We start from the raw sequence: 21,672 nt of genomic DNA on the forward strand, positions 1-21,672 counted from the left end.
ATGATCCAGACAATGTGTCGTCCATTGAGAAGATCTGAAGACGTGCAGCATTGCCCTTATATTTCAACCATAATGTGCAGTGTAAAATAAATTTCCGCACTCAACTTAACAGTTAAGGCAGCTACTGAACTTAAGTCTTTAAGTATAATCAAATTGGCTGTACAAGTCATTTCAACTAATTTTTATCATCTTGTTAAAAACTTTAAAAAAAATTAAAGTTAAAAAAAAAAAGTTTGAAGAAATTTGAAAAACATGATGACCATATCATTTTTGTGCTGAGTACACTCTAAAAAAATGCTGGGTTAAAAACAACTCAAGTTGGGTTGAAAATGTACAAACCCAGCAGTTGGGTTAAATGTTTGACCCAACGTGCTGGACAGTTTTATTTAACTCAAATATTGTTTAAAAATGGCTGTGTTGCTTTCTTAAAATGAATACAAAGTATGTTGGAAATTTACATTTATTAAAATGTTTAACAAATGAATATGGTCCCACTTTATATTAAGTGGCCTTAACTACTATGTACTTACATCAAAAAATAAGTACAATGTACTTATTGGGTTCATATTGCATTGCAAAACACATTTTCAGCTATTGAGGTGGGGTACGGGTAAGGTTAGGGAAAGCTTTGGTGGTATGGGTAGGTTTAAGGGTAGGGGTAAGGTTTAAGGGATGGGTCAACAATGTAATTATAAATGTAATAACAGAAATTAATTACAGATGTAATTACATGCAGGTGTTTTTAAAATATAAGTACAATGTAAAAACATGAATGTACACAGTAAGTGCATTGTATCAAATGATTAATTTAAATGTAAGTACATAGTAGTTAAGGCCACTTAATATAAAGTGGGTCCATGAATATTTATTTAATAAGTTTAATGAATAATAATTAAACAATAAACATTTATTAAAGTGCTAATTAATAAACTTTCACCTTTTGATTATTATTGTTGCCTGTAGTATTTATGTTTCTGATTTTTAATTTCCAACATATTTTGGGTTCATTTTAATCCAACCATATAGTTTTTTAAACAATAGTTGAGTTAAATAAAACTGTCCAGCATGTTGGGCAAACATTTAACCCAAACGTTGGGTTTGTCCATTTTCAACCCAACTTGGGTTATTTTTAATCCAGCATTTTTAGGTTCTTATAGTGAAATGTCAGTTTTACTCAATGTAGAACTTTCTTTAAAAAGAACAAGTTTAGTAAAGAATTACTTGAGTAAACAAATACAAAGTTCTGTCATGAAACTCTAGATGGCACAGGCTGATAGGTCCTTAACTCTATCTGCTTGCAATCACATCATTCTGTATAGGGCACAGCTGATTGGTTCCTGCTATATCAGTAGCCAATGAGCTCACTTCTCAACCTTCAAATACTTGGTCAGTGCTTTCAGAAACCCTCCCTCTTCCCCAGCTCCACCTGTATAGATCTGCTACGAGTAATTCATGTACACTATATTGTACAGCAGCAGCAGCAGCAGCATGTCTTACTTGCTCACAGCAGCGTGTCGTGTGTGTATTGGCAGTAGCAAGTCGATGTCTTGCTCTGCAGCAGCAGCAGATCTATTCCGCCAAGACCAAACATATCAACATTGTCATATCCATTATCATACCAAACACTCCGAGAGTTGTCATGACAGAAACATACAAATGAGACATCAGTATGGCTATCTACAGCCTAAAAATGATGATTGTACAAACACAAACAACATAAAATACTGAAATAATGTTTTGCTTTATTCCTTTGTTTGTATATTTTCTGTAAAACTTTATCAAGCCTGCTGATAAGATAGTAAAAAAAACGAACACATTTCACATCACATTTTATCACAATACACATTACACTTTCTTAAACGTAATACAACCATATGTACATGAAGTAAAAATATACGCTCCTTTAAAAAAAATCCAACAAAATATTTACAAGTGTTTCTTTTAAATATTAAATATTTCCATACTTTGGACAGCATTTCAGTGGTTCTCATTTGAAATTCTCAAAAAAAACATGTGCTTTAGTTCAAGAACAGAATTATGGAATGTTGTCTTGGGAAAACAGGTTCAATGAGGTTCTAAATGGAACTCTGGGGTTCTTGACTCAATTTTAATGCCAAAAAGCTTCTATATAAAAGCAAATGTCTACCTTTTGCATAATACTTTCATGTTTAACTGGTTATTTAAATTTGTCTAGTCATAAAGTGTTTATGAGCTGTTTACTTCATAAAATTACAAATTAATTCAAACAAAATTAATTAATTAAAACTAAATCCATATAGGCCAATGATTCCATGATGGAAACCCCTTAAAGGTTCTATATAGAACCTTTTTTCTAAGAGTGTATATATTATTATTATTATTATTATTTCATTTATTTATGTATTATTTATCCACTGAAAGTGCATCGTCAGACTTTTGTGACAGCACAGCAACAAACTTCACTGACAGCCGCATTCCTCCACGATCATGTCCTCGTGGTGGCGCATGACCACACCGTCGCCTTCATAGTACAGCATGGAAAGGGAGCTGAGGCGCGTCGGCACACATGACGGACTGGTAACGCGCTCCGGATGGTAAAACTTCAGCAAGCTCTGGAAAGAAAGAAAGCGACACGCGTTATCACCCCATATAATCCCAAACTGTCCCTTATTTAAACGCTGTAACATTTTTAATTTGACTACTGTTAAGTATCTCACCTGCATATAGGCGTGGTTTGTTGGGTTGAAAGACTCGTCCAGTGGACTTGGACATTCGCCTTCGCAGCGGTATGCGTTATAACGCTTCGGGTGTACGATCCATTCATCCCATCCAATTTGATCAAAATCCACCCACATATCAACTCGCCGACAGAGCATTCCTTGTTGTTGCTCTATTCCCGTCGCGTTTCTGTCGTCCGTCTGAACGCGCATCCTTTCGACCCGGTTCCTTTTGTGGCGCCGACCTTGAGCGGCGTCTGGAGCCCGGTTCAGGGTGACATATTTGGAGTGCGCCACTGTATTGATCAAGCTGGAGGCACGTTGGCCACTGTGGGAAAATGTGTTTTTGTAGAAAACTACAATCATAACTCGTTCTGCTGTGGGATGCTTAATTTTTCGACTATTTGTAACTGGTTCAATTAAGCCTCCCCCGCTTCCAGTGTCCTCCGTTAAGTCTTGGCCGCTTCCGTCCTCTGGTGTTGGGACCTGCTCGGGTGCTTCCGTTCCCTGATTCAACCAGTGTTCGAGTAGCTCCGTGACATTGAAAACTCTCCATGTTGAAGTTGGAGTGTCGGGCACCGACTTGATGCTGCCCAGAAAAAGTCTCTTATCGCGACAAAACACCGAGTCCGACTCACAATCCTGTTTACGCAAGTGGAAGATGTCCACAATAACGCGTCTGGATGCAGAAAAGGCGGGAAGACGGATGCGGAGCTCCGAAAGTTGAATATTGTCACTCGCTGAGAGGGAAGACATGTCAAAAGTGACGGTCCATCGCTCACCAGTTTGGTGACAGTCTGGAAAATAAAGAAAATATCAAAAATGTTCACCCAAATGTCACATCTTGAAATTTGCTACTAATTAAGGCAGTAGAGGGAATAAATACCGAGGAAACTAATGCCGTCACACGTGACAGACTGATCTTGTGTGAATCGGTTAGCCTACACGTTATTTCGACGGTCCACTTTAGTCATTCTACTAACCAGGCTAAGTAACTTTGCAACTACATGTCAACTAACGCTCAGAAGAGTATTAGTAGACTGTCTGCTTAATATCTGCTAACACGTGTTACTTTATTTTGATGCTCCCAGCGGACATTATAGGTTACTGTCTGTAACTTTGCATCTACATGTCAACTTATTCTACTAACTCGAACCCTAACACCTAACCTAACAGCCTTCTACAGTCCACTACTCTAATGAGAGTTAGTTGACATGCAGTTGCAAAGTTAGGCTACTTATAGTAGAATGTCTTAAAGGATTAGTTCACTTTTAAATGAAAATCACCCCAAGATTTACTCACCCTCAAGCCATCCTAGATGTATGTGACTTTCTTCTTTCTGATGAACACAATCTGAGATATATTAATAGCCTAAATATCCTGACGCATCCAAGCTTTATAATGGCAGTGAACGGGACCAATGAATATGAGCTCAAGAAAGTGCTTCATAAACATATTTCACACGGCTCCGGGGGGTTAATAAAGGCCTTCTGAAGCGAATCAATGTGTTTGTGTAAGAAAAATATCCATATTTAACAACACAGATTGCCTTCCATATTCTACTTACAAAAAAAATGGAACTGGCGTAGCATAAGTTAAGCTTTTTCCGTAAGTTGAATAGGGAAGGCGTAGGATGTAGCCTAAGCGTTTTGAACTGTGAGAGTTTTTACACTTTCTTCGTAAATTGAATATAGAAGGCAGTCTGGCGGAAGCTAGATATTTTACTTCATAACTTGATAAATATGGATTTTGTTTTTTACACAAACACATCGCTTCACTTCAGAAGGCCTTTATTAACCCCCCGGAGCCGTGAGGAGTACGTTTATGATGGATGGATGTGGATGGAGACACTTTCTTCAGCTCATACTCGTTGGTCCTGTTCACTGCCATTATAAAGCTTGGAATGCATCAGGATATTTATTAATATATCTCAGATTGTGTTCATCAGAAAGAATAAAGTCATATACATCCAGGATGAGGGTGAGTAAAGCTTGGGGTGATTTTCATTTGAAAGTGAACTAATCCTTTAAGTGGACAATCGAAATGAAATATTACTGAATTACCTTCCTTTTTCCCAATAACATATTGAAGATCCATAATATTTGAGGTTGTAGGCTATTGTAGGGGCATATAGCCTATTATTAAGAATTTCGCCATAAAATTGAATAGGGTTTCATTTTGGTGTCCATAACAAGCATTAAGGATTCTTGCAGTGACTCAGTTTCTACACTATATTAAGAAATATAGCTGAACGAAAAGTGAGAAAAATAATAATAAATTATATTAGGCTATATAAATAATAAATTATATAAATAATAATTTATAAGCAAACGAAGCCTAAATGTAGAATGTCTAAATTATTTTTTATTGTGACATTATTTGCAACACAATACGCACATATTACCATTTTTCAATAGCGACCGTAATTCGCAATTTTTACTTTTACACTTCCCATTATTTACGGTGATCAATAATAAAAACTTTAAATTGGGTAATGAAGTATAATCAGTGTATTTCTGTCAACAGGTTTCGTGAGATTCACTCAGGTTCTGTCAGAGCCAAATGTCAGAGCACTGTCAGGATGGAGGAGCTGCTTGACAAGAGATGTGTATTGAACCTCGCGCACTAACAGACGTCTGAAGGGCTAATACACACACCCGTGTACATAAAACAGCCAGCTCTTTAAAGTTGAATAAGCATTGTGACACTACTGAGTTGTAAAATCTGAGGGTCAGATAGCTCAAGAGCGACGGACCTGATAATGAGCCACGAGTTCCCCAGATGCCGCGGGTTTACTCTACTTTAAAACGCGTGTGTTCTTATTGAATACACCAATCAAGACTTCACCAATGTGCTAACAACACCAAAACATGTCTGAAATGTTATGCAGTAGCCAAATATTGTTCTTTCAAGCCTAAATTGTTGGCAAAATACAAAAGAAACAAAACATTTTATTTAAAAATTATGTTATGTAGCACTTTATTTTATTGCTCTGCCGCATATATAGTAGCAATAATCACTCGGTACTAATCCTGAACACTGCAAAAAGTGCTTTTCTCACTTGGATTTTTTTTACTTAGATTAAGTGAGTTTTTCCTTAAAACAAGCAAATTAATCTGCCAATGGGTAAGCAAAATAATCTTATTTCAGACCGAGAAAAAAGATTATTTTGCTTACCCCATTGGCAGATTATTTTGCTTGTTTAAAGCAAAAACTCACTTAATTTTGACTAATTTTTTTCTGAAAACAACACAATAATTTTTACTTGTGTAGAAAATGCTTCTTGATTTAAGATTTTTTATATATTTGGATTGGAAACAAGACAAAAAAGCTAAGTAAGAAAAACATTTTTTTTGCAGTGAACCTCCCCGTAAACTTAACCTTAACTCATAGTTACCTTTACCCGGCACTTAAGGACGCATATGTACTTACATATAAGTGTACGTATAGGGTGTATTCAGGGTGATTGGAATTTGGGACACATTTTACCATTGAGATGAATTGGAAAAGGTGTCCCAATCAACTTAATTCACCCATAAAACAAAATGCTACCTATTTTGATATAAACTATATGCATTTGCATTGGCAAGTCAAGGTAGCCTACGTCCAAGAGCAGCCTACCATGGACCAAACCATATTGTCCACATGGATGTAGACTAGGTACCATTTTGGTAAGGTGGTACAGAAGATTTGATTGCTTGAGTAGGCTACATTTAATTTTGCATACAAAATAAGTTAAGCAAGTTAAAGCAAGATGGGTATAGTGCATGTTTTACCTTGAGCAATCAAGCTTAGGACGAAGTCAGACTGCTGAAGAGTTGGGCTGTCGACTCTGGCTGGAGTAGTTGTCATCTTCCCGCTGAAGTCTCTGTATAACTGCATCATGTACAGAGGGTATCTTGAATACGACTGGAGACTGTAGTCGGAATATGAGCCTCTCATGAGCGCGCCGGGGTTATCGATCTTCACGCACTCGACGTGTATCAGAGAAGCCACCAAGGTAGCGAACAATATGATTGGCTGGATCAACATTGTGAATCAATGAAGTTTTCAATTGCGCGTCCGATTCCTTCTCCTGGCTCGCCTGTGGTCCGAGTGATCGGGGTGGCCGAGCTATGGACAGTGCTTTTAAAGCGTGCAGCTGGCCCCTGATGACCCCTGTCATCCTGTAGTGTCCGCGGAATCCCTGTGATCCATGAGGCACATCACAGGAGAGCAGAGCTGTCAAGTTCACTGCTTCTCGAAACTGTGCAGGCTTTAAATGCGCGAGGCGTGAGACTCTCGTGCTCTAATGTGCCCGCGACATCCTTTGATTCTGGGCCACCCAAAGGTAAACCACCTTGTTAATTCAACATTTGTTTTAATATGAATGCAGTAGCCTACAGGCAACATTAAATTACGAATAGGCCTAATTATTTTAAGGCTGTTGTAATATGATTTTTTACTGCAAATTTGGGAGCTATAATTTAAGTCCCCGTGGAATACACAATCAGTGATTAGTCTGGGATTCTGCAATATGAAAATAATATAGCTATTAGACTTTACTCATCCATCAGCCCATGTGTTTGGTAAGTGTTATGCTATATTTCAAATGAGCCTATATAAATAAATATGACATAAATAATAGCTTATAGTTTTTCTTGATTGCTATAACTGATTCATTTGGCACGATTCCCAAACCATTCATTCACTTCTCAAAACGTTCCACAAACATTCCAATTTTCTTAACGATTTCTGCAAAACTCTACACAAAAAAGGCCCTCATTTTACACATTTAACCATGTTCTCATTGGTTAACCAGTATAATTATATAATTATATATATACAGTGCTGCTTGAAAGTTTGTGAACCACTTGCAGAATCTGTGAAAATGTAACAAAATAAGAGGGATCATACAAAATGCATGTCATTTTTATTTAGTGCTGTCCTGAGTAAGATATTTTACATCTAGTCCACAAGACAAAAAAAAATAGCTGAATTTATAAATATGACCCAATTCAAAAGTTTGTGAACCCTTGATTCTTCATACTGTGTGTGGTTATCTGATGATCCATAACTGTTTTTATGTTTTGTGATGGTTGTTCATGAGTTTCTTGTTTGTTCTGAGCCGTTAAACTGAGCTCTGTTCTTCAGAAAAAATCTCCAGGTCCTGCAGATTCTTTGATTTTCTAGCATCTTCTGCATAATTAAACCCTTTCCAGCAGTGACTGAGATCCATCTTTTCACACTGAGGACAACTGAGGGACTCAAACACAGCTATTAAAAAAGGTTCAAACATTCACTGATGCTCCAGAAGAAGACATGATGCATTAAGAGCTGGGGGGTGAAAACCTTTTAGTTGAGTTTGAGTCCCTCAGTTGTCCTCAGTGTGAAAATACGGATCTCAGAATCATTCAGTCACTGCTGGAAAGGGTTCAAATATTCAAAAGATTGTGGAAAACTGAAGAATCTGCAGGAGCTGGAGGATTCTTCTGAAGAACAGAGCTCAGTTTAACTGCTCAGGACAAACAAGAGACTCAACAACCATCACAAAACAAATAAACAGTCGTAGATCATCCAGGTAACCACACACAGTATTAAGAATCAAGGGTTCACAAACTTTTGAGTGGGTCGTTTTTATAAATTCAGCTATTTTTTTTTGTCTTGTGGACCATATGTAAACATTTTTCATGCAAAATATCTTAAATAACATGCATATTGTATGATCTCTCTATACTACAATAACCATCATGTTCACACAGCGACACAACACCTCTGACCTTTATTTCTCTCAACATGAGACAGGAGAGCTGTCAGTCAATGTGAAAAAGTAACTTGCGTTACTTATTTGAAAAAGTAACTTAGATATGTTACTTTACTAGTTACTTGAAAAAGTAATCTAATTATGTAACTCAAGTTACTTGTAATGCATTACCCCAAACACTGTATATATATATATATATATATATATATATATATATATATATATATAAACTCAAGTGTCACAATGTGAACTCAAATAGCACACATTTATCCATGAGTAAATGTAGCAAAACTGATCAGAATCTCAGGATAATATAAACAGGAGCACAGGTGATTATGTGCTTTAGAAAATGCATCCTGTAGAGAGAGCTGAAAGAATCATCTACAGGACATTTGCACTACTGACACACACAGTATAATGACAAACTGTAGCAGATGTTGTACACTCTCAAACTCGTGATTGTCAAATTTTTTTTTTTTTTTTTTTTTTACATGTACTCTATTTTTGCAGAACTGAGAAAAGATTGCCCTAAAGGAGGTAGAGAAAGTATTTTGTCAGAAGACCAAGAAACTGCTATAGTAGTGTGCTCTGTCATTACATTTGGCCGAAGGTGCAGAGGATGATGAAATTATTTTTTACTGTACTGTAATTGAGAGTATACTGTACTGTGTTGCATATACTGAGATCATATTCACCACATTCTTTGGTATTTGAACTTCTTTTATTTGAACTTTTATCTACTGTAAGGTTACTTTACTGTAGTGTAATGAAAATTAATTTTACTGTATCTGCACTTTCAATTATGTTTTTTACTGCAGTTGACATTGAGCTGCAAAATCATTATTATTTCCCAGAGGTTTTTGTTCCAGTGTTATGAATCGATCTTTCTGGTGTTCTCTAGGCAGGAAAGTCTGCATATTTGTTAGGTTTTGTGTGACATCTTAGGCCAAAGTTTGATGCTGACAAAAGAGAATATGTTTTTGACTAAAGTATTTGATTCTGACCTGGAAGTTTTTGCAAGCTGGTGTGTAGTTTTGAGATTGTGTTTATATAGTTGTGATAAAATGGTGAATTGTTTCATGAATTGTGTGAGAAAAACTGTATTACTGCTACCGTCCAGATCCTCTAACTGCTAAATTGTACACATTTTTACAACATAGATCCTAAAACATTCACTCAAAACTGTAACCATTGTTTGAAGATTTGGAAATCTGCAGAATGTTCTTTAAACAGCTTTAAATTCAGTTTAATTTCATAACACATATGTTAGACTACATAAAAAGCCTATAACCTCTCACAGTCACACACATGCTGTAGTCTACATAGGCTGCTTTCAGCGAATCAGACAGACTGTCGCTGCTACTTCCTCAATCCTCATCTAAACACAATAAAAGGTTTGGGTGGTTTATCGGTTGAACACAGACAGCATCAGAGCAGCGCTTCTCTGATTAAAACATGATGCAGTTTGCCTTCGTCACTTTTTTCCTCTTCGCTTCTACTCTGTCTTCAGGTAAGAGAGATTAAATATTAACTAAAGCTGGCTGTTATGTTCTGCTTGAACATAACCATTACATTTAATCATTAAAATGCTTAATAATATGAGTTTAATATAGAGACGGTTGAATTAAAGTGAGCTCTTTTATTTTTCAAAGCTAGCAGTTGATTTCCATGGTAGCTTATTTCTTAGACAAGTAGTTTATATATTTCCACATTAGCTAGAAATACTTTACATGCTCTGGTTTCTCTATAGGATGGGCAAGAAATGTCGACCTTCGGTCCACAGCACCGCGAACATCCAGCCATCCCATGGTGAGTCGTGAGTGATACATTTTCTATGTGGAAGTTTTACACTGTTCATAAACTGATGAGTACGCTACTACTATCCCATTACATATAGCCTACATTGGAATTTATTTCATAAACTGCTGGCATGCACCTTGATGTCAGTTAAGGCTACTTCAGAAGGGAAACAGATGCTTTTACAGTTTTTCTCAATCGCTTTGGCTCAGTTCTCGAATGAGATTTTTTTTTTCTCTCTCAAAACAACAAGTTCAGATCTCTGAATAATTCGTTTCTTGTTCACATCAGATTTGAATTTCTTATAAGCAAATTGCATTTGCTTTTGGCACACGTGTGTAAAAGAGTAGGTACAATTGTCTACAATTTGCACAATAACTAAATGTACGTGGCTTGTTGATATGAAACTGATGAGTTGATTCTCAGTGAAACTGTCAAACTCTTCACAGCTTCTAAACATTCTTTCATCGTGTGAGCCTCTACATGCAAAACGATCCATGGAATTATCAAAATCTGTCAGATATGCATGCCACGCATATTCCATAAATATCTGACATCCAATGTTTGTAATGTCTGCTAAATTGGCGATTGGCTTGCTATTGCAATGAAACAGGAATCACAATCTTACCAAACAAGTTTGGAAGCATATATACGGAGTTTGCCCAGCACAATCACTAGCATTTTTGAAAATGGAGGAACACCACAACCCTACTGTATAATTACATTTTTATTTATTCAGTACATTTATTTTTGTAGAAATGTGGTACATGTATGATGTAAACTGAAAATCCACAGTTGCGGAAGAGCAATAGGAAGTGCGGTGGTGTTAGGGGAAAACATAGAGTGTGTAAAATGAACAAGCAATGGTGAATTTTCAGTTTCCATGTAACACATTTTTTCAAAAATAAATGTACTGTATAAATAAAAATGTTCCTTTTCTTTTTGTGTACTACAGAATTGACTTTTCTCAGTAAAGTTTTTCCTGTTGAGAGCTCAGTGTGATACACAAGAGCATTCAGCTAGACAAAACAGACATTATGTATAGTAAGCAGTCAGTGTCAACAAAAAAGTATAGGAAAAATATAGAACAAATATTTCCCTAGTGAAAAAAAACATCTAAACATTTTGACCAGTGTGGCTCACACGATGAAAAATATATATATATACACCTTTGATAAATTTAGAAAAAAAAATAGCTTGATTGTCAACTCAGTTGGTTGTATACGCCCTAGTCTAGTTCCTGTCCAGAGGTTTCATTTCCAGCCAAATGTAATAAACAGTAAAATGGGTCATTTCTTCATACCATAGCGGTATTTGACTCCAGAGAAAAAACTGGTCGTCAGAAGAAGACAGTTCATGCTAATGCCTGTTATAGCGCCTCTTGTGGCAATACTGAGAATTCAGTACTTGCTTTCTTGCAGTTCTTCTCAATTGCTTCACTCAATTGCATCTCTCAATTTTTTACGATTCAAAACCTATTTAATGTGTCAGTAAATTGGCCAAAACCACCAAAACAAGTATTTATTTATTTATTTTATATTGATTATCCTTGATTATTACGCCGGAATGAGAGTATAGTTCCTAGCCATATCGGCCTAGAAAATTGCAACTTTTCATTTTCCATCGGTCTTAATACATGATGTAACTACAGAAGAGTCAAGTTTTAAATAGGAAAAATATTGAAACTCTTTGGTCATTTTTGAGTGAGATGCTAACGGTCTAATCAGATTCAATGAACTATGCTAAGCTACGCTAAAAGTGGTACCGCCAGACCCGGAGATCGGCTGAATGGATTCGAAAATGGTAAAACTCAACTGTTTAACTCTAGGGGAGTTGGAAAATGAGCCTATTTTCAAAAAAAGTGGAGTGTTCCTTAATTTAAATAATCTGCATAAGGTAGGTTGCAGGAAATTGCCACCCTTCAAATAATAAAAGATCAGATCAACATCTAAAATCTGACTGTGAACCTTAAAACAAGATCTGAGAATATGGTAATTTTCACACTTCCTTCTTTCTATTAAAGATAGATTCGTTTTTTACCCGTACATCCCTAGAAAAGAGGTTGTGAGAGTTTGTGGTTTTGTTAGAAACTTTATCACCATCGGTATGTACCATTCTTCCGTGTATTTTACCACCCAGGCTAATAAAAGCACTGAAATGCACCAAACTGAAGTATGTTCAAAGGTTTATTCATAATACATGAAATGAGCTCACAGAATATAACCTTAATGACAGTAAGTCAACATGATTTTCCACTGTCCTCATCCTTTAGATGAACAACATGTGCACCGACTGCAACAAGATCATCAATTTGTTGGCAGAAATGCTCTCCAATCAAGACAATCAGGTGACATTGTGTGTGTGTGATATTGAAATTCATTGAATTTAATTCAATTCAATGGTTAATCAATGTTTAAAGCTGAAATTTTAGTCCATAATTTGAATGTTTATTTTCTTTATGCCAGACCTGGTAAATGCCTCCTGTATAACACAATCTCAATAATTCATATGGATATGTGTGATGTCCTTCATATGTTTTTACTGTCTGCTAAAGCCCCAGTGGTCATATAGAGAAATGAAATTTGCAGCTGCATTATTTTCAAACTGAGTTTTGTAGTTTCTGTTGCTGTAATAAGTGTGCTGATGAGCTGCATGACATTTTTAAATCTCATTGTTATGAATGATTTGGAGTTGTTAATATATTGATCTTAAATGGTTCCGTCTTCACAGCATCTAATTGAAAATGCTCTGGACAAGTTTTGTTCTGAACACCCGGTCATCCCTCTGTGTATGGATGGAGCAAAGACATATGTGCATCTGGTCATCAGACACTTTAGTGCATTTGCCGTGAGTGCTTCTCAGTTTAACATCACTTACTTTTCTCTGACGGTGGTGCCAGAACAATTCTGGGGGATTAATTTATTATATTACACATTTGGCAGAATGTTACTAATAGATCGATAAAGCATATTTTCTTCAATCGAAATACTCAAAATATATAAACATAAGCAATATCTTCTTTATGTGAATAATACAATAGCACTGAAAACCAGATGTTTTTACCCTCATCGCAGAATCAAAAAGGTGACATATGCTCAATGTTGGGACTATGTGGGATCCGGTCTGAGAGAAAAGCCCCATCAGAGCTCATGGTTGGCCTGAATGAGCATGGCTTGCTCTATGCAAAACCCTCAAGAGGAACTAGTCAAGAGGTACGTGTTAGACAGATCAAGATAGACCCCATACATTCAGTACACCCACATAAAGCCATATTTACCAGTGTTGGGAGTAATGCATTACAAGTCACATGCATTACGTAATCAGATTACTTTTTTTGATGTAACAAGTAATGCATTACTTTAGAAATGTACACATTAATATTTAAGTTACTTTTATAAAAAAGTAATGCACATTACTTTTCAGTTTAATTCATTTGCTTAAACATTTTTTTTTCAACTCTTTCCCCACCATTGACAGAATTTTCCAGCTTTCCATGTTTTTACTGTTATATGGTAGGGGGCGCTATTATGCATCTGAAACAAGCGATAAAAGCTTTGCTTATGCACGTTGGGAGTCTGACAAAAAATTTTGATTTTCTCAGCTTTTTGTTCAAAATGTTGCTTTTTTTATTATTAAACTTACCCATTTTCAAGTGTTAATATAAAAAAATAAATAAATAAATAAATAAATAAAGGATGTATGAAGCTAGAATAAAATGTTTTTATTTTCTTTCTTTTGATATATTACGTGTTCAGATATTCATACAACAAAATATTCTGGGGGCCATGAAAGTTTTGTGAAAGTTATCAAAAATGCTGGAGGTTATGGATGCTTGTTTCTGCTACTAAATAAAAAAGGTAATGGTGATTTTTATCTCACAATTTTGACTTTATTTCTCAGAATTGCGAGATATAAACTCACAATCTCGTTATAAAGTCAATAGCATATTATAAAGTCAGAACTGCGAGATACAGTTTAACTTTTTTAGCCTTTTTTCTCAGAATTGTGAGATATAAAAATCAGAATCAAAAATCAATCCCGTTATAAAATCAGAATTGCGTCTTATAGTCAGTCTTTTTTCTGCACAATTGTACATTATAACATGCAATTGTTTGTGTCCGCTATGAAATAAAAATATAAAAGGTATTTGCGTCATTATATCTCACAATTCTGACTTTATATCATGCAATTCTGACATTATAACTCGCAGTTGCAAGAAAAAAATTCAGAATTGTGAGATAAAAAGTCGCAAACGCCTTTTATATTTTTTATTTCATAGCAGAAACCAGCTTCTATAGGCAGTGGCTAGCAATTGTGGAAAAAAAAGAAAGAATTAAACTACTGCATTAAAATTCTCTCTTCTCCATAACCTAGTCACTTAGACATGCACTCATGCATGCATGGAAACAGACAAAAAGTAGCAAAACACATTATTTTCAATCTTCAGTTGTACAGTCAATTATATTACCCATAATATTAAGAGATCATGGGTATGACAGACATCGCTATAGGGGTCAGTAAATATTCTGAATATAATTCTAAATGTGTTTTTAAAATACAATAAAGGTGTGTTTTATATAGGTTATGTTGTTGGATGCATTACTGCATTAAACACTTGCAAAAAAGAACTTAGTTAAAAAACAAACAAACAAAAAACACATGTATGGCATGGAGCAGAGCCAGCCTCAGCCAGATGAGGAAAAAGTCATGCAAAAGGTAATGCAATGCATTACTTTGCATAAAAAGTAACTAAGTTACTTTTTCTGATGTTTATTAAATTCTAAAGTAATGTTACTTTACTCGTTACACAAGTAACAAAGTTACTTTTTAGGGAGTAACACAATATTGTCACACATTTAGGGCTGCATCGATTAATCGCGATTAATCGTTTGCAAAATAAAAGTTTGCAAAATAAAAGATGTTTTGTATACAAATAAACTGGACTTGACTCAACTTAATTTACTTTATGATTGTGTTACGGCTCCGGTCTAGGTCAGGACCGCAACATAAATGACACAACAATGAATGGCTGTTTAAGTACTCATTTTTATTTTCTTAGTTGATCTTTTGATTCAGTCTTTTCGTGCGATAGCAGTTTTGGAGAGTACCAACAATATCATAACAAAAAAAAATAAAAAAAAATAAAAGAAGAAGTAGAGCAAATTATCAGGGCTGAGCAAATGCCAAAACAATCAACAAACACTCTAACTTCCCATTAAAGAAACTAACTTCCCTGTGCATCAAAATAAAGAAACCAAACTACAACAATATAACCTCACTCCTTGTCTACCCAAAAACAGGAGAACAAGGTAATGGCTGAGTGGCCTACTAAAATAAATAAGGCACTCACCTCCTACGGCTTCACACGTGATTTACAAACATGAACAGTGGAACATTGAAGTTTAAGACATAAGGCACATGTGGCTAACAGCACTCTTTTAGAATATAAACTTGAGATCTAACGGCATTTCACTAGAGCTTAACACATGATCAATCAAAGAGAGACACACAGAGCAATGATCATAGCAAGCCTCAAAGACAGTGACAATCAGAGAGAGAGTGAGAGCGCCCTCCAGTGAGATCCGGGGGAATTTATAGTCCAGGTCTCTCTTTGGTCCAACCACCAGCTGTCTCTCATTAAGCCTTGGACCAGCACTGTTAGAGAGGAGACGACAGGAACATATCCACAGCATACAATACATCATAGACGTAACAACGGGTTGGTAAATACTCAATAAACAGGTTTCATTGGGAAACAAAATGTGAAAATTTGAAAAGAAAAAGTTTGAGATCATACTACTAGTTTGAGCAGTTCTAGTCGTGAAAACACATTAAATAAAGCTCTTTTCTGATGTTTATTTAGTGGATAACTCAACCATGGGTGTTTCCTCCGAGGAGGCAAGGGAGGCAGTGCCTCCTCAAAAAAAAAGGATGAGAAAATAATCCATATTACATATAAAACAACACAAATATTACAAATTATGACATTAAAAAGAGCGCAAGTCACTCCTATTTCTAAAGGAATACTGCCCAACAGCGACACCCGCAGGTGAAGTTACAGCAGGAGTCATGCCTCCCTTTGCTCTCATAGAAAACCATTAGACCCCTAAAGCGTGTGGTGGGTTTTGTGGGGGGTAATTGAGAATGAATGGGGGAAAGTCACGTGAGAGGAGGCATTGTCTCCATCGCGCTATGATTGGATGTGATTGATTATGATTGGATATGATTGGTTTGTGCGATAAATCTCGCCTCTTGTTGACGTGCGCGTTCCGCGTGTCAGTTTGAATGAACAAATAATGGTGTCAAAGGGAAGATTAAATGAAAAGTAAGTAAACAGATCACCCAGTTAGATATCACCGCTTTATGTCACGTCAAAATCAAACTTGAAATGGACTGAAAACACTATGACTGTGGGGGTTTTTAGTGCAATCGGCTTGGTGAAATTAAAAATACATCTTCGCGTCTGTGACAGACGGTGTGTACAGAGCATGACTGATGATCCAAAATAGCCTAAGTTGACTATTAAAAAGAAAAACATCAATACACAAATAATATATATTGTTTAAGTTATTATTGCCTTTAGTTATTATTTTGGAATGAATGTAGAAATGCTTAAAACACTAACTTGATGAGATTGACTTGTTTTTGATAAATAGAACATTACATTGTTAATGTAAAATTACAAAACAGAATTGTATTTGGTTTCTTTTTTGAAGTAATGTAATGTTCATTTAACAAGGAAGATGTGTCAACGTTAAGAGTAATGCATGAATTTACATTGATTCATTAAAATGTAAAAAATATGCCTCCTCATTTCAGAACACCACTGCACGCCACGACTCTCAAGTTCTGCTTTTTTTCTTAGGTTCACATCAATCCCATCTGCACCTTCTGTCTGTTCCTCATAAAGACAGTCGAGGGCTTGTTGCCAAAAGAGAGAACTGAAGTAAGACACATCTTTACTAGTTAACATGTTCTTAACTGAATTCATTAGCAAAGCACCTGAATATTAAATGCTCCTGTCTTGATTTAGGAGATGATAGAGAACCTTCTGGAGAAAATCTGTGATTATTTGCCTGAACATTATAAGGATATGTGCAGCACCTTCATAGAAACATATGGAAAGAAGCTGATTGAGTTCCTGTTGTCCTCTCTCCCTCCACATGCCATCTGCACAGCACTGGGTCTGTGTCTTTTGCCAGAAACACCAGCGTCAAGTAAGTAGTATGAATGGCATCCGTGGAACACAAACTCAGGGCGATTTGTAACTATTTTACGTTTTGGCAAACTGGTGACTCGTGAGATTGGGTTGATCATTGAGCGCATGTCTTATCACATACAATTATGGAAATAAGCACGAATATGGAAATACACAAAATATTACCTAACCTTATTTATATAGCTTTTTAATTTTTTTATTTTATTCTGTGTACTACCTAGGGGACATGTGTTTCTGAGCACATGCACTCTTGTAGTGACTAATTGACATGAATTTCAGATTTCATTCATACGTTTTAGTAACAATAAACCAAATACAAATCACATTGTACAAATTAATACGAATCACCACTTTGTAAAAAAATTTACAAAATAAGACCTTATTTTGTATACAGTACAGTCCAAAAGTTTGGAACCACTAAGATTTTTAATGTTTTTAAAAGAAGTTTCGTCTGCTCACCAAGGCTACATTTATTTAATTAAAAATACAGTAAAAAACAGTAATATTGTGAAATATTATTACAATTTAAAATAACTGTGTACTATTTAAATATATTTGACAAAGTAATTTATTCCTGTGATGCAAAGCTGAATTTTCAGCATCGTTACTCCAGTCTTCAGTGTCACATGATCCTTCAGAAATCATTCTAATATGCTGTTTTGCTGCTCAATAAACATTTATGATTATTTTCAATGTTGAAAAACAGTTTTTTCAGGATTCCTTGATGAATAGAAAGTTCAAAAGAACAGCATTTATCTGAAATACAAAGCTCCTGTAGCATTATACACTACCGTTCAAAAGTTTGGGGTCAGTAAGAATTTTTATTTTTATTTTTTTGAAAAGAAATTAAAGAAATGAATACTTTTATTCAGCAAGGATGCATTAAATCAATCAAAAGTGGCAGTAAAGACATTTATAATGTTACAAAAGATTAGATTTCAGATAAACACTGTTCTTTTGAACTTTCTATTCATCAAATAATCCTGAAAAAAATATTGTACACAAATAATTTTGTACAATTGTACACATTAAATGTTTCTTGAGCAGCAGATCAGCATATTAGAATGATTTCTGAAGGATCATGTGACACTGAAGACTGGAGTAACGATGCTGAAAATTCAGCTTTGATCACAGGAATAAATTACTTTGTGAAATATATTCAAATAGAAAACAGTTATTTTAAATTGTAATAATATTTCACAATATTACTGTTTTTTACTGTATTTTTAATTAAATAAATGTAGCCTTGGTGATCAGACGAAACTTCTTTTAAAAACATTAAAAATCTTAGTGGTTCCAAACTTTTGGACTGTACTGTATATATATATATATATATATATATATATATATATATATATATATATATATATATATAGATATATATATATAAAAAATAAAAAAGATATTACGAAAATAAAACACAAATATTACAAAATGTGACATTAAAAAGTGTTTAGTGGACAGTAATTGAGAATGAATGGAGGAAAGTCACATGAGAGGAGGCAGTGCCTCCATCGCGCTATGATTGGATGCGATTGGTTATGATTGGTTCGTGTGATAAATCCCGCCTCTTGTTTTCGTGTGCATTCTCGAATGGGCCTGAATGAACAGTCATGGCATTGATGGGAAGACTAATTTAAAAGTAAACAACTCACCCACTTAGATATCACCACTTTATGTCACGTCAAAATCAAACTTGAAATGGCCTGAAAACATGACGACTGTGGTGGATTTTAGTGAACAATCAACTTGGATAAATTAAAGCTACATTAAATCTTTATTAACCTTTATTTAACCAGGTGAGTCAATTGAGAACCAGTTCTCATTTACAATGACGACCTGGCCAAGAGGCAGCATAAAAAGCCAGTACAATATCTTCATGTCTATGTCTGTGTACACAAGTGTGTACAAGCTTGATGACTGCTGAAAATTAGTTGACTATTAAAAAGAAAAGCTGAACATTAGTTCACAAATAAAATATATTGTTTAAATTGTTACTGCCTTTAGTTATTGTTTTGGAATAAATGTAAAAATGCATAAAAATAATGAAATTTATAGCCTCCTTGGTTTAAATAAATAGAACATTACATAGTTAGTGTAAAAATGCAAAACAGAATTGTATTTGGTCTCTCTTTTTTATTTAAAAATATTTTTTGGTCTCCTGTTTATTTAATATATATTATATAATTTATATATATATATATATATATATATATATATATATATATATATATATATATATATATATTTATATGAATATATTTATATGAATATATATATATATATATATATATATATATATATATATACACTATATATATACAATATATATATATATATATATATATATATATATATATATATATATATATATATATATAGTGTGTGGACTTTTCCTCATTTTAATACACCACTGGTATATGTGTATGTATATATTTATTAGGTACTACTTAGTGGAAAAAAATCACTTGCACATGCTCTGTTGTGGTGGATAATTTGCATGAATTTGTAAAATAAGATCCCATTCTTTTTCGTAACAATCTGCCGATGCCCTGAATATGAATCATCGTCATACAAATATGAAATCACCACCTCGTAAAATAGTTGTTTTCTCAAGATCAGTTGATCAGTCTGATCACATCGAATAGTAGCTTTCAAAACAATAAATATAAATCTGGAAATTACAAAATATGACCTATTTTTATTTTGCACACTACCTAGTGAACCTTTTTTGAGCATGCAAATCACTCGCACATGCATGGGCACAAAAAAACAAATCGTGCTGCATGCACAACAGACTGTGCTGATGACAAAAACTACATCATGCAGACTTTAATGGAACACAGACAAATGAAGTATACTTTGAGCTTTAGTGGGAACCTGCAAAGATCTGCTCCTGCTGGGACCATGATCGGGCCCTCGGGTGCTGAATGTTCAGATATTCTGACGTGGCGTTTGCCATGGACAGTTTGAGAACCACAGACTTCCTCAGACCAGAACTGATTGAAGAATCATTATTTCTGTTTGTAAATCACTGTGATCATGATTAAGATGAGTTATGCACATCCTCTCCATGTTCACAGTGCAAACAGACTGTGATTCCTGTAAAGTACTGGCAGTTCTCTCCCAGTTTCATCTGGGTCACAACGCAACTGAGATCCAGACCTCTGACCTGCTCCAGAAGATATGCCACCTCCACCCTAATGCTATTCCTCAGGTAATGATGTACAATGACAACACACGCATTACAGAAAAAGCAACAGACTGACTCTTTGGATTGTTTTTCCTTTTTTAGTGTGAAGGGTTTGTGAAGCTTCACGGCCACAGGCTCCTGAAGAGTGACGGGAAACAACCGTCCATCAGCGCATGTCAGGTAATAATAACTGCTCAAGATTACCTCTATCAATTACAGTTCAGTTTAAAAGACTTGAACAGATTGGAGAGAATCACAATAGAGTCTGACATTAAGGAACTCTTTTTTGTGTTTTTGTCAACAGGAAGATTACCTTTGCAGGAGACACCAGTGAACCATCCAATAAGATTCCACATCAGAAAAGCAACAACTTTTGTTTTTTCTAGTATACTTGATCAAGCTTTTTGTATCCACATCCTTGTCACACACAAAATAAAGGGAAATTGGAAAAGTGCAGAAGTTTGATTGCAGGCAATGACTGTTAAATCTGCTTTAAATTAACTTTATTCACCAGTTTTAATGTAGCCCTTGATTACTACCTATTAGTTATGTGCTGTATTTGTAGTTTCATAATTAAACCACACTGGGTAAACGTGTAATAATAAAACCAGTGATCTTAGCCTATAGGAAACCTTTACATAGCGTGCATTGTGTGTAACATTATGTGAAGCTGTTACATCCTCATTTTTTGTTAAGATGGAAGAAATAAACTCAAATTTGTATTTTAAGGCATTGTAAGTTGTACGTTAAGAAAAGACACCTTTAGGCCATTTAAAATAATGAACTTTTAACAGTGACAATTCTGTTTTTGTCAACACAGATTAAAGCCTTTTACATTTATCTTCACTAATGTACTGAAATCATTTCAAATCTGTCAGAAAACAGACATCTGCGTTTGGATTTTTACTGTTGTTTGTGTTAATGCTGTATGAGAAAACTATGTATCCTATTATTAATTCTTTTCAATTTGCTTTAAGTGACACCTCTCGTGTATGTTTCCACTTTAATTTTGGAGGTTTTATTC

The 21,672-nt window shown here is 35.0% G+C and overlaps 2 protein-coding genes across 2 annotated transcripts; one reads left to right on the forward strand and one right to left on the reverse strand.

Moving 5' to 3' along the window:
• Positions 1 to 1,754: 1,754 nt before the first annotated feature.
• spaw (southpaw) lies at positions 1,755 to 7,447 on the reverse strand. The gene is made up of 3 exons (XM_048186606.1): positions 6,473 to 7,447; positions 2,697 to 3,493; positions 1,755 to 2,591 (listed from the first exon to the last, which is right to left on the reverse strand). The coding sequence occupies exons 1-3, from the start codon at positions 6,726 to 6,728 to the stop codon at positions 2,439 to 2,441; spliced, it is 1,206 nt and encodes a 401-aa protein (XP_048042563.1). The 5' UTR covers positions 6,729 to 7,447; the 3' UTR covers positions 1,755 to 2,438.
• Positions 7,448 to 9,794: 2,347 nt separating this feature from the next.
• sftpbb (surfactant protein Bb) lies at positions 9,795 to 21,494 on the forward strand. Its single transcript, XM_048189817.1, has 10 exons — positions 9,795 to 9,949; positions 10,190 to 10,248; positions 12,509 to 12,583; positions 12,967 to 13,083; positions 13,311 to 13,448; positions 17,102 to 17,182; positions 17,270 to 17,453; positions 20,539 to 20,672; positions 20,751 to 20,828; positions 20,953 to 21,494. Exons 1-10 carry the CDS (start codon positions 9,895 to 9,897, stop codon positions 20,980 to 20,982), a joined length of 951 nt encoding a protein of 316 aa, XP_048045774.1. The 5' UTR covers positions 9,795 to 9,894; the 3' UTR covers positions 20,983 to 21,494.
• The last annotated feature ends 178 nt before the right edge of the window (positions 21,495 to 21,672 follow it).

Source organism: Megalobrama amblycephala, linkage group LG4 (assembly GCF_018812025.1).
Source record: "Megalobrama amblycephala isolate DHTTF-2021 linkage group LG4, ASM1881202v1, whole genome shotgun sequence".
In the NCBI taxonomy this organism is placed as follows: domain Eukaryota; kingdom Metazoa; phylum Chordata; class Actinopteri; order Cypriniformes; family Xenocyprididae; genus Megalobrama; species Megalobrama amblycephala.